The sequence below is a fragment of the Columba livia genome, chromosome 6 (assembly GCF_036013475.1).
Source record: "Columba livia isolate bColLiv1 breed racing homer chromosome 6, bColLiv1.pat.W.v2, whole genome shotgun sequence".
Classification (NCBI taxonomy): domain Eukaryota; kingdom Metazoa; phylum Chordata; class Aves; order Columbiformes; family Columbidae; genus Columba; species Columba livia.
In genome coordinates, this window is record NC_088607.1 from 3,898,369 (window position 1) to 3,916,721 (window position 18,353).

The following is an 18,353-nucleotide window of genomic DNA, read 5'->3' on the forward strand; positions in this document are numbered from 1 at the left end:
GAGAAAAGGCCCGTTCTGCCCTTTCATGGCGCAAAGACTAGAAAACTGAAACCAAAAGGATGTCTGCGTTACAAAACTCTGTATTTTGTTTGATTTATATCAAACTGAAAACTAGTGATCAGCTTCAAACACGTTTCAGAGAGGCCAGGTTTCATAGCGTGACCACGGGACACGGCACATCTGATGGTCCGTGAGCGTCATGAGAAACCAGGATTAAACAGGTCAGTTGCAGCAAAGGTATTCGGGAAATACCAAAGGGCGGTTTAGAGTTGTTTTAAAAATCAAGCAGCTCTGGTACTTGCATTTGGGTTTGAATAAGGAGCTGCACCCCAGGTGGGTGTCGCAGGATCCTGGAGCATCGTTTGCCAGCAGCCGACTGCACCGGGACAGCGAGAGGCTCAGCTCAAACCCCGCAGAAAAGGGCAAACGCTGCGGTTTCCACCCAACGTCCCTCTTCACCCAAACCACGGACGGACCAGAAGCAGCCAGCGAGTGCTGCCAGAGCGCCGCGAGCTCACCGGGAGTAGGAACGAGCAGCCCCCGGGGTTACAAACCACAGGACGCGGGTTTGGCACTTTCCCCCCGGCTCTTGGGCTTCCAGCGCCTGCGGCGCCAACACCAGCAACACACAAAGACGACACCGAAGCAGAAGGGGATGAGCACCGTCGCGATTCCAACGCGCCGAAGCAGATTATTTGGGCAAAGAAATGAGATGAACTGTTGGTGGCGGAGGTTTGCGCGGTGGCTTTGCTGACGGAGCCGCAGCGCGGGGTCACGCTCAGGAGCCTCTGGTGACAGTGGGTGGCAGTAGCTTAAAACAAGCAGCTTGAAGGCAACAGACACTGAATAAAACCTTAAAAAAAGGGGGTTAAGGGAAGTTACTGAACAAAAGGGGAAAAATGGAAAAGCAGCAGTTAAGGAAAGGTGTCTAAACGCACACAAATTGGTTTGGTTAATGGAGCAAACACAATCTAGCCACAAGCCATGCAGCAGAACTTTAGGAGAATGCAGAATTACTAAATTTTAATATATTAGAAACAAAAGAAATACAGGGATTTTCACTACAGAATTTATAAATAAAACTGGAAAAAAGAAAAACCAAACACGGAAAGGAGGTAGCGATGAAAAGCCAAGTTCTGCGCTAGAAAAGCGTGTGCTACCGCAAGCAATAATGTGAGGAAAATAACTGAGGAACCCAATTGTATGTATAGATATACTTGGCTAAAAGAGCAGAACTTGCCAACAAGCTGCAAGGGAGCACACCTGCAAATTAATCTCAGTATTTGTAAACTTCCAAGTGTGTAACTCAAGGAGAACCCATTGACATAGACCGAGTACTGCGCTCGCACAAAGCAAGGGGGTTGCATCTCTTTAATCTACAGGTACATGAGGTTCGGATCACTTTGATTTTTGAAAAATAAGATACTTCACCAGTCCCGAAATGACCCGTGAAGCGTGTTAAACCTGAACATACCATTGTACAGCACATGGGAACAGAACAATAACGATCAAGGAAAGCTCGGAAGTACCAGGACTGTTCCTCTCAGGCCAGGAGGAGAGAAATTGCGGCGAGCGCGGCGCATGCGGCTGAGAAACAGCCCGGACTGGCTGCAGCGCTGAACTTGAACTTGCCACGGGGACGCTGGGGCCGCACGGCAGCTGCCCAGGACAGCGAGGGAGGCGGGAAGGCATGCGCGGCTCAAGGCAGATTTCACATTGGTTTCATCTCCCCATGTTAGGAGGAAGCTTAAACTCCCTCGAACGGAACGGGACTGCGGAAAGCAAAGGGGGGAGCGGGACGTGAAACTCCGCGTGGCGTTTCGCGCGCCCCTCGGAGGCGCCTGCTAAAGGAAAGCTCATCCTTTCGCCCATTTGAATGGTCTGCGCAGGGAAGTGAGGCCTAGGTAAGCCGGGATCTGAGCTTACAGTGGTCTGGCTATTGTACGTACGCTGGCACACTTAGTCCTGACCTAGCAGAACTTCTGGGTTACACCACAAGGGAAAACACATCGCACAGACCAGCTCAGATCACGGAAACTCTCGTGTTCTCGGTTCCCAACAGAAAAGCTGTGAGTCTCAGCTGGACAGGGTAAGGGGAAAAACACAACCAAAATTTAGAAAGCAAATTTGAAATAGGCCCCTATGCTTGAAGAACCTCTTCAGGATCTGCGGTTTGCCTGTTTCCGTCAGGTAACTCGTGCGCACGTTGCGGATATTCATGCGTTCTTTCACCTGAACGTCTGCACATGCACCAGTCAGAGATCTAATGGCCAAAATAACCAACGGTGGAGATGTTTCCTAATAAACCCCAGTGGAATCTGTGATGGGAAAGTTGCTAAGTTAATACAGTACATCATTCTTTCGATCCTTTTGGTGTCGTCACCACGTTTCTGTAGGAGTTGCGCACGTTTCAACACCATCTAAGCAGCATTTGGAACAAAAAGCAGCAAGTTCCTCAGGGTTTCCATAGCTCTGAACTACATAAAAATATGTGCTATGGGGCTTCTTTCCAAATTCTAATTAAAACCATTTCATCTACTTCAAAATTCCTTATTCAACCACCACACCATCAAAAGTGCTTTTCAAGACAACCTGAATTGCACTGTATATGTAAAAACTGGCGTTAACCTTTAGTGTTTCAGTGAGATTTTTAGATAAACTTTATCCATTACAGGTTACATGGCTAAAGTTATCAAATATAATAAAATTTCTACCGGAGAATATACTCTGAACTTACAATCGTAGGAACTTACATAAGTTTAAGTATGGCCACATCAATCAACATGCAAGAAATTCCCAGGTTTACATACTGAGAAATATATAACACAGTGCCTTTAACAAACAACTTTAGCATAGATTCTTCTCTTTAATTCCACCCGCCAAGTGTGTTCTCACTAGATTCCATGAGCGAGGAGGAACCCTTCCAAAAGGTGGGGGTTCATTTGCAGCAGTGTTTAAGTTGATGAGAATAAACGGTAAAACGAGACGTAGTTTGTATCACAGCAAGACATGAAATTCTCAATCGCGGCTGAGCTCTCAGATTTCACACAATTTCCTGTAGTGTTTGCTCGCGGGAATAAAATCCCTATATTTCAGGTCACTTCTCTGAATAAATATTCTTATGTATACTGAAAACAATCTAACTATAAGAAAAAAATACACAAAAAAATCATCCCCAACTTGTGCAGGAAACAAATCATCTCACTCAATGAAAATTTAGCTTCTCTTCCAGTTTGTTCCACAGAGTTGAGCTTTTATTATACGGGCACCGCTGGAACTAAAATACTAGTAAAATAATGAATGTATTTTTGCTTCTGACTTGCTGTGGATATTTTGTGCAAACAAAAAAACCCTCACAATCTGACCTGGGCACTAGTGAGATTTCACATACAAGGGCCTTTCACAGAAACGTGTCAGAGTAGCTAAAAGGTGATGGAGAATACCAAGTTCTACCATAAAAGAACCTCGGAGGGCGGCGATATGCAACATGTGCTTTCCTAAGCGCCCTTATTGGAAACATCTCTTTGCGATAAGTAGGATGCTGGTATACTTTTCCTATTACACAACCTCTTACACAACCACATGCGGTACATTTATAGACAGATTTACAATCAGAAAGAAAAAACGTTTGTTGGTGGTTTGTTGTGGTTTTTTTCTGTCTTGATAATAAAATCAGCTGTTTTTTGTTTTTGTTTTTATACAAACTGTAGTCCAGCCCGTTTCGCTCTCTTCACGCAGCTTCTAGAACTCTCTCCACGCCAGTCAGAATAAATCCTTTACAGCACGTTCTCTCCTAGAATTGGGTCGCTCCACAACCAACTGCTGGAGCACAAGGCGAACTCCGGCTCGGACGCTCCGCGCTGCTTCACTCTCCGTGCATTCGCCGTCACTCGTCGTCGTCATCCTCGTCTTCCTCGCCGTCGGAAAGGGACGTGCAGGGCCGGATCTGCCGGTAGCGATCCAGCCACTTCTCCACCATCTGGGTGACCAGGGGGTGGTTGCGGCGGCGTGAGCTCTTCTGCATGGCCACCAGGACCCCCCCCTCGGTCACGCAGCAGTCCAGCCACTCCCGCAGCAGCTTCTCCTGCTGCTCCTCGTTACCGATCTTTGGGGAGACAAAAGGAGGGAGAACGAGGTTTGAAACATCACCAGCAACTTTAAATCATCCCCCCGTGATGCTCTGGAGCAGCCGGGCTGGGGGGGGCAGGAGTCTCCAAAAGCCAAACAGACGCACATGCCGTTTTCAACCAAAATGTGAAAGGCTCTCAAAATACCATCCACCTATTCTTCTAGACGTGTATTTCCAATATAGCCTTGCTATACTTCAATTACTGTGAGCAACTAACTACTTCTGGAGTCACAACATAAGCAGGTAAGTCCTAAAAGTGCCTTCTGGCTTTACAAAGCAGTTTTCAGGAGTCTGTCGTTCTTGACATTAAACATTTCCTCCTGTAAGACATTACAAATGTCATGGTTCTCTAAGAAAATATCCCTCTCCACACTTAAAGCCCATACTTTTCCTCCTTTACCTATAGGATAAAGCCCATACTTTTCCTCCTTTACCTATAGGATACCCGCTTTTTGCAACTCCTAAAGGTTTTCCAGCCCTCCCTTCCCCACATACACACTTTACTGAAGTGGTTCCCTGTCTTTATCATAGTTAAAGGAGAAATGAGTTGAGATTCATTATAAAAGAGGCAGAGCATGCTGTAACCACTGCCCAATCGTTATATTGCACGCTGAAAAAAAAGCAGCATATTTCAGTCTTGTGTCAGCATCAGAATCCTTATTTCTGGGTCCTTTTCAAGGTACACATGTAGTAATATGCACAGTAAAGTCACTTTCAATTTACAGATCTGTAAATAAGCATCAAATTTGTGGGAAAGTCTCTTTCAGAATCACCTGAAATGATTGGGAAGGAGCAATATTAATTAAACAGAGCAGCATATTCCTTGTAATTATCTGAACTGCAAAACGAGGTGGGGGTTACAGTGAAAAAGGCCACCAGATACACAAGGATTTCTTACCTCCTGAGCAGAGAGGAAGTGAATGTGCAATAACTTCCTCTCGCTGTCCACCAGCGGTAGAAAAGTAACAGTAACGTCGTCATCAGTGTTCAGGTTAGCACCAGCGCCGCGGTTGCCGTAACCATCGTTCTCCATGGCAACCAGAGCGGAGAAATGGCCCCTCGTGTAGCCCAGAGCGATCGGACTTTTCCAACAAAAACTCTGTTCCCATAACAAAGGCAAATACACACCTAGGGCAGGGGAAGACAAGGGTAAGAGTCAGAACGACAGCGTTCAATAACAAATTTTGATACAAACCTTTTATTTCGGCTAAACACAATAGCAGCAGCACATTAACAAGCATTGAAAACGCACTTGGTTTGGCCTGCGCTAATATAGGCCACACTTTTCAGTACAGCTAATTATTATTAACTTGAGATTAGTCGAGTAACTCTGCAACTGTACAAGTTTAGACATAAAAGCCATTACAAAAAACACCACATTACCATTCCCCTAAAATTTACGGTCTACAGTAGAGTGATGAGCAAAAAATAAGGTTAGAAATGCAGTTTTCCATGTTTGGTAACTCTTATTAAAAACAAACTATAGCAAAGAAAAATTCTGCTTTACAGAAATAAATCTACAGTCAGATGTCTGTTTTGACCGGGAAAAGATTCCGTCTGCCTACAAAACTTAGAAGAACTTACCGCACAAAATATCATTCAGCACCTAAGTATGCAGCCCATCCCGGAGACAAGACTTCTCATAAACATTGTACTCATAGATTAAATTAACCCACATCAATTATACACATATGGTCTCAAAAAAACCAACCCAAAAGCTGCTGCTATTTTGCTCAGATAAATTACTGATGTCAGATTCTGAAAGAAACCGCGCTGGTTTTTTAATCCCCCCCATTTTTAGCAATGAAGACGGTCATTTGCTGGAAGTGCGAAGTCTCAAAATAAACCCAGAACTCTTCTTCTAGGAAGACAAATAACTCTTGGTGAGTAGCGCTGCAAGACTTGGGCACAACTTGCCTCACCTTGTGACGGTTTAAAAATAGCCGCCCGTAAACTGCAACGCACATGTAGCACAGCAACCCGGCCTGGTGCGGCTGCTGCCCGCGCGGGGAACGGGCGCCGCAGCAAAACACGGCTCCAACCGCCAGAGAGGGATGGCAACACTGCACAGGAAATTCTGGAGGCTTACAGCACCTTCCAAGGTGCTACAGACTGTTTCCCATCTCTGTTACAACCCACAATCAATCTTTGCTTTTTTTTATTGGTGAATGTGACCTTAAAGCACATCGGAGAAGCCCAAGGACTCCTCAAAGCGTCACCAACATCCTGGCCCAGAACAGCAAATCTCGTACCATTTGGCAGCCCACACTGGTCCCAGCCCCACGGCTGTTTGGTTTCGGCTCTGCCGCCGGCATTTAATTGACCACAGAAACGTGGCTGGACAGGGGCAGAAGTGCGTGCAGGTAACCTGACACAGCACGCCCAAGCTCACTGTTGGTGTTTCTATGTACGGATGGATGCGGCGAGCGAACCGTGAGGTGTAAATATTTGTCTGACTGAATTCCTGGAGACGCGTGTCTAGCGAAAGGTTGTCCAGACACCCGCTTACCGTCTGGTTCATGGAGCAAGACAACAATTTCAGCACATTTAGGCCATGTAACACTTGTCTGCTCCATGCCCAGCGGATAAAATAAAAACATTTGACAAACTACTCATCCTTAGAGTTAAAAGCAAATATCTGACACTTCAGATTTGGGTTATCACACAACTAACTGTTCTTTCACAGTCCATCATTTTATCATCTCCAATAAAACACTCTTTAGAAATCCACAAACAAATTTCTAAGCAAAACTGGACTGAGTCAGCTGGACATCTTTGTATTTGTCTCAAGGATGGCTACGCTGCTACAATAGGAGAAAGAACCTGATCCAGCTACGCAGAATTACAGTACTGCCTGATAAACAGGTCGGTATTTACATCACACTTGCCGGAAAGTGTGAATTACTGAAGCACAGATACATTTTTAAAACTCCCTTTTAACTACGTCATGGAATTCACTTTTGCAGAAAGCACGATTGACATTATCAGTCGACCAATATTTTGTAATCGTAACTAAGCTACCTAATCTTACACCTCGCATAACAACTCTTGGTAGAGCATTTACGAACAGAACTCCTTCCCTTTCAGCCTCCACACCAAACATCCACGTTGCCACCTCTTGTACTTTAATAAGCCAAAAGAAAAGCTCAGCTTTTTTGCTCCGCCCTGCTTTGATTCCTCAACCCTTCTTCATACCCCTTTCCCTCTGGCTTTACGGGTGACTCCTTTTCACTGCTCTAAGGGGCTGCTTCACAAACGCTGCTGTGGAGTGATGGGACACGTCCCTTCGTCCCGAAACTCTGGTGACGAGCTCAGCCGATGCCACCACGTCCTGCCTGCCTGGCCCAGCTCTACGCTCAATATGGTTTAGTTTCTAAAACGAACACTTGCAGCCATTAGTACCACACATGAACAGAACTGCAAATCCCATTTATTAAACCTCCCGTGTCTCCCAGCAGTACAAACCACACAACTGGTGAGTCCTCACAACCAAATATTCCACAGGAATTACAGACTAAAGGCACATTGAGAGGAGGGCAAAATATATTCTCCCTGTGGCTACGGGCAGCATGCTCACCATACAATGAAAAAGTGCAAGTTTTAAGGGGATTGGTATGTTCTTTTTAATAGCTATGGAAAATTTACACACAACATGATTCCATCCTCTTCCAGCTGGTGGTTTCATGTCGCTCACCCTTCAACGACTTTATCATTTAAAGCTGAACCTTTTTGACAACTCAATTTGAAAAGCTAAAGGCTTACCTTGAAAGCGGGTATATCCTAATGTTTCTCCTCGGAAACTCTTATAATATTTTACTCCATAAACTATAATTGGTCTTCTAAGAATATGTGCAAGTACAAAAATGTGTGTCTGCTCCAAACTTGCTCCAGGCTGGACCAAACAAAGAAAGACAAGACGTGAAACAGAACCTATCCATCTCTACTTGGAAATTTGAAATATAGTCTCAATCTGAGACAGAAAAATGCTCTTAAGAGTCATCTCGTTTTGACAGGAAAAACAGAAGACTGGAAGAGTATTACAGATCAGTTGGAAATAAGCAAAAACATTTCAGCTTGCACAAGAACTTAATCTGTCAGTAATAATTCTTTGTCCTATTGCCCAGATTCAATCACTGCCCACCTAGAAATGAAACTGTACATAATGTTTAGTCTAAAAATAATTCACTTATCTAAGGCAAGGCTGAGTTAAATACCTTTGGATGATAGGAAAAGAGCACATCTACAACAAGTCACAAGAAAACAGCAGCAAATTCATGTTTATGCTTTAAAAGAGGAGCTAAACTTATAGGAATGTAAATCTCATTTCGGAAGGGGGTTATAAACCATCAGCTTGCCAGTTTAAGCCATGTGAGCTCAGAGATGTATGTTCTAGGAGGTAAGTGCTGCAGGACATTAAATAGACAATTGTCTGTTATTCTACACCAAAAGAGCCAGAGCTGTTTGCACCGTCCTGCTCAACAGTAAGCTCAAAAATTAGAATTTTAAATGAACTTTTCCACCTTGGCAGGAAGAGCCTACCCAGGAATACTTTCAGATTGCTGGATTAAGATGATTATGTCCTTTATCCATGAAAATTCTTATTCCTGAGGAACACTTCGAGTTCTTGCAGTTTCTCTTCAGAGATTACAATATCCTCCCAACCAGCCACCTTACAGAAGTTTTCTTACCTGGCTTGCAAGAGAGAGTATGAATGCCCAGTCCTCCTGCCACTGTTCCTCTCGCAGTGAGAAATGTAAACCAAAGCTTTGGGAATACCACGATTCCCACTCTTTCCAGCGCGTATAGAACCTAAAAGATCAGAGAAAGAGTGGTAAAGACAAAAATATTTACTCAACCCCCATACACCTGCTAGCAGCATTTAACTTTGTAACCCTTTATCCTCAGCCTGGAAAGATGGGGGAAGAAAGAACATAGGTCAGAAAAACTAGATTGTGTTCTGGTTTTCATCTTCAAGAAACTCGATGTGATAATCCTCAGGATCACAATGTCTACAGCAAACATGCTCTAATAGATAAAACTTCCTAACAGGCTCCTGGCTAGTTTGATACTGCTTGTAATAGGTTTTTTTAAGCTTTATTTAAGATTATTTAAGCATGGATGTACAAGGAACATAACTAAGACGTTCCATCTCACATCAGAGGAGTTGCTCGTTGTTCTCACACGAACAGTACAGGTATTCTCTGGTGTTGACCACATCACGAGCCAATTAACTCCCAAGTATGCAGGTATCAACTTCAAACAGGCCACGGTTAAGAGGCAGAATGTGTTTTACATCAGTTCTTGAAGCAAAAAGTACAGTAATTTCACATTCTGTGAACAGTTACAAAGCAGCATGGATAAGAATCGAATCTAGAAAGTGGGATTTATCCCATGTAAACTATAAGTTTTAAAGCCACAGGATTTCTGTTTTTCTGTTGAAATTAAAATTAACATTTTTGTACACTAGTGTAGCACTAATGTTTTATCTTAATCAATTACAAAGAAAATTACCTACATATTGAAAAGCAGATGCTGACTAACTCAGTCCAATCACAGCACAACGGAAAAGCCACAACTTCCCATGGGGAACACCGGTTTAGTGAGGAACACTAAGCCAGCCTTAAACCACGGCCTTCACTGCCAATACAAAGAAACCGTTCTAAGTTCAGTGTATTAAAAAGTCATTGAAATGAGCTCAATTAAAATCTGAGAAAACAGCGAGTGTGTGTGGAAGAAACCTTTCCTATGCTTTCTGTAATGATGCAATCATCCTAAAATCTTGGTACCTATGACAGCTGTCACCAACCAGGTTGGTTTTTCCAAGCACAACTAAAACCTTTGCATGGCTTAGAAGACTGATTAGTGAGATGCTTTGATAGGTGTGTGTGCTCACTCATCTATAGGGAATCCTCTGGATCTAGCTACATTCCAGTCCCTATCCTAATGCAGCAAATGCTTCTGTCTTTGCAGCTGATATTTTGCCCGTTTCTCCCCAGAAAAGTCTCAGCGAACATCTTGTGCTAAATTAATTAATTGCCAAGTCTCTTGAAAGAAGTTTAATCAGATTCTGTGGAAAAACAAAACAAAACACACCACACAGACACAACCAGAACAAACCGAATCAGTGCCTATGGTGGTTTTCCCTAAAGAGGTTTCTTCGGGTCGCTCAGACACAGGCACCTGCAGGTAAGCCGTGCAGACAGAAGACTCGAGATTCCGATCTCATTCAAAACAAACTGTTCAGTTTAGCACAAGAGCACAGAATGTATCCATTAACAATAATAAACCTGAAAGGCAACTTAGGGCATATGCCCGTTCTCCATTAAAAGCTAAAGGCGGAATACAGAAAGGGACAAATCAGTAAACTAGAAGAGTGTAGTCACTTAAAAGGCGAGTGGAAAAGACTCCACAGGCCAGAGCCTCTGGGGACTTCACTGTTGAGCTTTCTCTGGGTACCCGACACTAGACGGTCTCTAGTAAGTAGATTCTTCTTTGTTCAGCATCTAAACACACGTAGCAAAATGAGGCCAAATGAATTAGAGGAGTTTTCTGTGACTATAAAAATACCAGTTGAAGTGTCTTGGTGAAGGTTTTGGAGAACAGTCCTGCTGGACGGCAGTTGAAGCACATTGTTGTTCAGATTAGCGATGGCACTTCAGAGCCTATTCCTTCAGCAGCTGTCATTAGAGCCAGTGACAACAATGTCACTTCTCCCTGCTCCACATCCTGTCCCACACAACTAAAAGTATCTTGGGCAACACAGAATCTATACAGCAAGTATAGGATGTACAGGATAATCAGTTTACAACAGAACTTAAAGTCTTCTACTAATTTTTCCCATGACAAACGAGCAAATAAGATTATCCAGACTGAAGGTAGGGAACTGTATTCAAACAGCTATAACACATGGATCAGTTTAAAAAAAATGCTTCCAATAAGGATAAAGATTAAGTAAATTCAGAGTAAAATGCAAATTCTGTCTAGAAAATGAACTAAAAAGCTTAACCAGATTTAATACACTATAAATAACGAGTGTTATGTTAGACACAACATAAGCCAGCAGTAGTTCACACTAACATTTTGAAAGATCAGTTTAAGCCTCAATAGTCTGCAGCATGTTTTTGGATACCACGCTTGTTTTTGTTACCATAAAGAACAAAACCTGATCTATCATAAATTTCTATTCTGGCCTCAGGGGAACCGTTTGCAATGCCAGGGACATTCCTGCGTGGTCGAGATGCACACTCCATTATAAACAACTCTAAAGCAGCGACAGATCCATCTGGGAACGGGTTCTCGGGAGAATTGTTACAGAAGCACCACTAAATCCAGCTCTGGGTGTGAATTTGGGGAGTTTTCTCCAAACAGGGGGCAGCTGGGGACAGTAATTACAGAAACAACTTACAGGGACCCCTAAAATGAACTTTTATTGTTGACTTTCTGTCCAGCACACAGAGCAAGAGGACAGGCTCTTTCTCCAGCGCGCCTGCCGACAGCGCTTCTCTTGCCCTTGACTACAAGAACATAGGAAATCTAATCGCCTGCGTCTTAAATTATTAGTCTTTACTAATCTCTTCCCTTAGTCCCACGTCACACTTGAGAGCTGGTGGACACCAGGGGTCCAATGGGAAGAGTTTTTCCTCTAGCAGAGGCAAACCACAGTACTGGACTAAAGATGTTGTTTTACGGAATGATAAACTCACTCTATGGCCTAACGACAGCAGCACTTGAATGTCAACGCTGTGCTTTACTGCAACTATTTTAGCAAACAGAACAGGAACAAAACCAGCAATGCCGAATAAAGCTGTAACTAAGCAGATGGAATGAAAATACTGCAAAGTTTATACAAGAATAAAAGGCTATCTTCTTTTAACAATCTTCTGCAAAGCTTCCACCATGGCAGCGAGGCATGGCGTGCGTGATTTACACTGCAAGTCAATCCGGCCCTAACTGCGGTCAGCGCACTCTTGACAAGCACACAGCGTAAAATGTTTAACTCTGTTTTAAAAGCTATTTGCTGGATATCACACACCATCACCATGGTCAGAACGTCCAAGTTTCCAGTGCTCGCGTTTAAAACGCGCCAGATCTAGATTACGCCATGAATCACGCTGTGATTCACCCGCTGTAAATCGGGGAGTGGTGGCTGTGTTTCTTTTTAACACCGTACTGCTGTGCTGCGTGGAAAGCCGTCTTTAAAACGGACACAAAAACAACTCACCAATGCGAGCAGTCGTGTAAACTGTCGTGAAGAGCTTTCCGCAGCACGGAGTCCTTGTCGTAGATGCCCCACGTGGCTTGCAGGACGGAATCGAGCAGGCAGTCCCCCGCCGTCCGGTTCCAAAGCGCGTACAACCTGCTGTCCAAGCGCGTACCCAGCTCCAGAGACCAGTTAATAATGGGAGATTCCTCTTCCAGCTCTGCAACGTAAAAATAACCTCTTAAAACCTGTTTGCACAGAATCTGAGGAGCACAGTAATGGCATAACGTCAACAATTTATCCAGTTACACGAATAAAACTCAGTTTTCCTTCATATTACAAAACGAGGTGAACTGCAATGGCCAAAGGCATTCCTTGGACAAAATACTGTCGAGAAAACAAACAAACAAACCCCCCCTACACCAAAACAAACCATAGACCACAATCATTTGTTTGAGGATTGTTACTGAAGTGGAAATACTTGTTCGGCTTTCTTTACAGAGCTTGTGACTTAAAACTCCAAAGCTTTAAAACTCTTTAAAGATACATTAAGAAAATAATCTCTACAGGCTCCAATTTTTCTCAGCCTCTTAAATACAATGTAAATGTTAAAATTAAAGTAATTCTAGGGGGGGAAATCAACTCGAAAACATTAAATCTATAGTTAAAGCAAGAAAGCCACACATATACTCCCTAATGAAAAGGAAAGATTCTAGCCATTCTCAGAGCATTTACCTTTCTGAACATCTCTATCAAGTACTTCATCAAATAACTTTTCTTGGACTGTGGGCGGTAAGTCTTCAATATCTGGAAAAATAGAAAGCAAACAAAAGTTGCTTAATGTTACAGTAAAAGAAACTTTACCCGCCTGATGCTCGGGAGCACTTAGGCACCAGGTTTTGCCCTGTCACCCCTAATGCCTCCTCTGAGAAGCGTTATATCAGCGTCTGCTGGTATATTCAGATCTGTCATTTGTGGGGCACACGTGCAGCCCAGACTGACTGCCGTACCTTTTACACAAAGGATCATCACTGCACACGTAGGGCAAGAACGGATTTCTCTGAAGGAGAAAGTGAAGTGGAGAACCACTTTGAGGTGGAAAGAGAAAATAAATAGTATTTTCAACCCTACTATATTTAGGACAGCTTCAATCCTAAGCAGTGGTTTTCCACCCACAGAATCACCGAATGTCAGGGATTGGAAGGCACCTCGAAAGCTCATCCAGCCCAAAAACCCCGCCGGAGCAGGAACACCCCGATGAGGTTACACAGGAAGGTGTCCAGGCGGGTTGGAATGTCTGCACAGAAGGAGACTCCACAACAATGAACCAGAGTGCCCAGGGAGGTTCTGTTACCCTTACTAAGAAGAAGTTTCTTCTCAAATAAGTGGAACCTTTTGTTTTCCATTTTGAACCTGTTATCCCTTGTCCTGTCACTGGTTGTCACCCAGAAGAGCCTGGCTCCATCCTCCTGACACTCCCCCTTTCCATATTGATCCCCAGGAATGAGTCCCCCCTCAGTCTCCTCTTGTCCAGCTCCAGAGCCCCAGCTCCCTCAGCCTTTCCTCACACGGGAGATGCTCCACTCCCTCCAGCATCTTGGTGGCTGCGCTGGACTCTCTCCAGCAGTTCCCTGTCCTGCTGGAACTGAGGGGCCACAACTGGACACAATATTCCAGGTGTGGTCTCCCCAGGGCAGAGCAGAGGGGCAGGAGAACCTCTCTGACCTACTGACCACCCCCTTCTAACCCACCCCAGGTACCATTGGCCTTCCTGGCCAAAAATGGCACAGTGCTGGCTCATGGTCACCCTGCTGTCCATCAGGACACCCATCTGAGTGACTCCCCCAATGGCCAGGAACAGTTTGTCAAGAGACTTGTTATTGTACAGAACACCCACTTTCTTTGTCATTTCATGCAGACTTCAAGAAAAGAGTTTGGAGAACCCCAACAGTTTGCAGGCCACAGCATGCAGGTTAGAAAACAAGAAATGGGAAAACTGTTGAGCCACGACATGGAAAATGCCCGTGTTGATAACTGTTCCCAAAGCTTCACAGATAAGATCCGTAACTGTGGATCTACCATTGTTATTAAAAAATGGCATAAAGTTGTGTAATGGGCAAAACTGTTGTGACTCCTGTATCATGTTAATTAAACACACATCTTCTAAAACTCAAATATTTGCTATACCTTAAAGATTTGCTCATGTCCTGCACTTCAATGCAGAAGTAGTAAAGGGTTGCTAGGCAGAGCAGAAACTAGAGAAACTTCATTAGCTTCAGCACAATTGTGAAACTTAAATAAGGGAGTAAATAAATACTTAACCAGAAACATCTAGTATCCCCTCAGGCCGCATAGGAGATAATTACTGGCCTCTAAGTGGTATTTTAAGGGCACTAAGATGGTTCTTAATTCCAGGGTCAGATCTGCCAGTCCTGCTCACATGTCCAGTGCCTCAGGGCTTCTAACAGTGACGTGCACGTTTAGGCACACGAGTTGCTACTACAGTTCATAGTAGTTTGGCACAGGCAGGGTGGTGTGGGGTGGGCTTTTTGTTTCGTTTTCTGTCTTTGTTGTTTTGGTTTGGCCTTTTTTATTTGTTGGGGGTTTTTTTGGTTTGGTTTCTTTGTTTTTGTTGCCCCCTTTTTCTGGTACGATTGTTCCCTTTAAACTACAACTGGGTTACAGCGACCAGCAATCCATTTAAAAGTTTGGCACTCCAATGTCTGTGCCTTGGCTCTTCAAGAGGATCCATTTATTTGAAAGACTGAGTGGAAACTCCATTGTACAGGTAATATCTGAATAGGATTGTGTGATATATATACCCCTGTCCTTGGAAATATCTTGAGTACAGCTGCTAACTGTTGACTACAGATGTTCAAGTGACTGTGGAAATACAGTGTTGATACACAGAAGCTTTTGAACATTCTTACTCCTTAATTATTCAATGGCTATAACACATGTCAAAAAAGATGCAAAGCGGTTTAAGATGTGTCTCTTGAAAATAGCGAACAAACTCCTCATTTCTGGCAAGAGCCACATTTCTCATGTGTGTTATGAAATCATTCTGCTGCCCTCCTCTCCCCCAAAAAGCCATGAAGTGTCTCCAGACACCGTGCACACCCACACCGTCTGCCTCTTGTACGTGATACACGGGGCAAGACTGAACACAGCACCCCAAACAGATAGTTGTAGACAAGTGGTAAATATTATCCAGGCTTCTTCAAGAGTAGGAGATGAGGTAACACTCAGCCAAAGTTCCAAATACTATTCTTACAATGCCACTGCTTTGTAAAACAGACAAATGATCTGCTGATTAGTACAGGTTCCATCTATTATACACAATTTTTTACCCCTGGTAGCATTTATATTAAAGGAAACAACTACCAAAATTAAGTCTTCTAACACCTTTTGGTTAATAGACCAACATTCTCTTGATCACAGAGTTCTTCAAAAGTATTCAACAAGTGCTGTTGCTATAACCAAGTGCGAATGCAAATAGCTCCGTGCCTTAATGGAAAGCACGGAAAGCTAGCACAGCTATGCGAAAAGCCGTATTAGAGCTCAGAAACGTCTGGGCTCCAATCTTAAAATTAAACACAGCCTTTCTTTAGGAAACACCACTCTTCTTCAACTTCCTCATGTCTAAAGAAGCCAGCAGATGTTCACACAACAGTGTATGGGCTGAAGTGTGCAAAACCTGAATAAGCCAATTCAACTACTAGATCTGACCTAAGCTATTAAAACTTAACAAATAAAACCTATATTCACACACACACCATCAGAAAGTCAAGGTATCCATCCAAAACAAGCAATTCTCAACTAGGAGACAAAAAAACAAACCCTCCCATCAGTAAGAAGAATTTTGTAGCTACCTGCAGGTAACGTAAACGTTACAAGGTCAGTCAGAAAATAGCAAGCAAAGTCTCCCTTGCGTTGGTGAAGAGATGCAGCAATTTCACGGCGGATTTGTTCTGTGACCTCTGGACACACCATGGCAGGAATGCACTTCGCTGCGTGTTGTGATACCTGGAACGCAAGTTACTGCACTCAGTATTATTTCCAGTTAAATGCAAAGACTTGAGTGATGAACACCAGCAGACTGTATTTTGTTAACAAGTAATGCAACAGAAGTATAAAGATTAAAAGTTTATTGACTCTCAATGAATTAATGTTTTGTTTGTCATGTAGTTGATAACATAAGGCTGATTAAAAGCTTTTTTTATTCAAAGAAATGAATTAACAGGTGACCAATTCCAGCAGGAAAGGGAGAGAACAATAAGGGTCAGAGCCAGATCGCAATACAAAATATACCTCAAATCTACATTTAATAACTTCATTACCACAGCACGAGGCTCCTACAAAGAATCTTCCCAGACACTATTAAGCTAAGATACTTAAATTTCTCCAGATTCTAATCATTACTAACAGTAGGAACTCAATCAGTGATACAGGGTAAGTGCCACAGGGATGACACCGGATATATTAATAACACAGCTTTAAAGATGCCCATTTTCACTAATTAACATCCTAGCGAAGGATCACTGTGGCTCAAACACTACCAAGCATTTTCACAAATAGTATGTTGACCAAGTATTCGAGAAACTGAAACAAAACCACCAGAAACATCTGTAAGAGAGTATTTCAGCAATTTAACTTGTTTGTAAAGTGTAACTCCATCCACCCAGATAGCTATGTAAGCAGCACAAAACTACTGATATTAGACATATATAAATAGATTCTCTTCTCAAGGCTTTAGCTGCATTCATCTTGCTTCATCTACTCTCTTTAATCACTCAATCCTACAGACTCCATCATCCTTATGTGCTTTTCAGGCATTTTCTCAGGAACATGTGCTTTCAGAATTGCTTTAATTGTCAAAAGAGGGAAGGAAGCAGAATAAAACTTTGGCTCTGATCAGGTGAGGAACCAGAAGTTTGAGATGAAGAAAACACACAAAAAAACCCAAAACAAAACAGAATTATTTATGGTGTAAGAAAGCAAAGATGGAGGAGGGCAAAGATGACCAGAATTGAGGTCCGTGGTACAAAAATATACAAGGAAATGGAATACGAGAGAGCAAGGAGACACAGAGAGGAACCAACCAGCTTATAAAATGGGCAAAGAGTGGAAAAAAAACCCCAGCAATTCTGCAAAGCAAGAAATTTGCCTTTCTCTAGAACAGAAACTCCGAAGAAAACCAGGGAAGAAAGACCAGGTAGACTTATTCATTAACAAAAAATCAGGAACAAACCCCCCGCGCTGTCATTGATCTCAGTGTTTTGCTTTCGGGGCATTTCCTCTCCCCCACCCAAAGCGCAGGAAGCCTCACAATAACTCACTTCCACCCCCAGGACGGTCAGAACGTGCGCCAAAACTGCTCATTAAGGAGAAAACTGAACCTCCTCGAGACCACCACATATATACAGTCTTTAAGTCTTCTAGAGGAGACACACTAAAGTGGTTCATGTATTCCAACAGCATTAGCCTCTATCTTGTGGCAAATTAAGTGACGTGTCACGGCTGCAAACAATGGCACCGTTACCCGGGGCTCCCGTTAAATGTGTGCAGGGCTCAGGGCAACTCACCTCCGTGAGCAGGATCGCCAGCATGTCTTGTCTCTGGAAGCGGATCGCCAGGTGGACAAGCGTGTACCCGACGTCGAAAGCAGACGGGCGGTTGAGCAGGCGAACCTCGTCGGCCGTGAGCTGGCGGGCAATGTCTCCTCCTGATGACTTGTAAGCTTCCACAGCAGCTAAATCGCCTTCTACAACTCCTGAGGAAACAAAAACGACGCACCATTCATTTCAGCTAGTGAATGAGTCACTCTGGATAAAACCAGCTTATTTTATATAGCTTACCTCTATTTATTCTGGTCTGGACCTAACATACAAAGATAACTGCGTACCAAGAAACTTGCTTTTTATTTTGTTTTTTAAACAGAAGACTACAAAATATTTACACTTACCTCCTGGATCATTTCCACCACCCAAACTAGTGGAAGATACAGCAGATCAAAAGCCCGTT

The 18,353-nt window shown here is 43.4% G+C and overlaps 1 protein-coding gene across 3 annotated transcripts in view; it reads right to left on the reverse strand.

Annotated features, from left to right (window-relative positions):
• Nucleotides 1-1,357: 1,357 nt before the first annotated feature.
• ZRANB1 (zinc finger RANBP2-type containing 1) overlaps nucleotides 1,358-18,353 on the reverse strand; it is a 40,611-nt gene continuing 23,615 nt past the window's right edge. For all 3 annotated transcript variants that reach the window (XM_065066757.1, XM_065066756.1, XM_065066758.1), the window contains exons 4-11: nucleotides 17,915-18,102; nucleotides 16,202-16,355; nucleotides 13,065-13,136; nucleotides 12,351-12,549; nucleotides 8,818-8,938; nucleotides 7,892-8,021; nucleotides 5,028-5,257; nucleotides 1,358-4,105 (exon numbers count right to left, since the gene is read on the reverse strand). In XM_065066757.1, coding sequence (XP_064922829.1) covers nucleotides 3,887-4,105; nucleotides 5,028-5,257; nucleotides 7,892-8,021; nucleotides 8,818-8,938; nucleotides 12,351-12,549; nucleotides 13,065-13,136; nucleotides 16,202-16,355; nucleotides 17,915-18,102 — 1,313 coding nt within the window. In that variant the 3' untranslated portion in view covers nucleotides 1,358-3,886. The remainder of the gene's footprint in view (nucleotides 4,106-5,027; nucleotides 5,258-7,891; nucleotides 8,022-8,817; nucleotides 8,939-12,350; nucleotides 12,550-13,064; nucleotides 13,137-16,201; nucleotides 16,356-17,914; nucleotides 18,103-18,353) is intronic.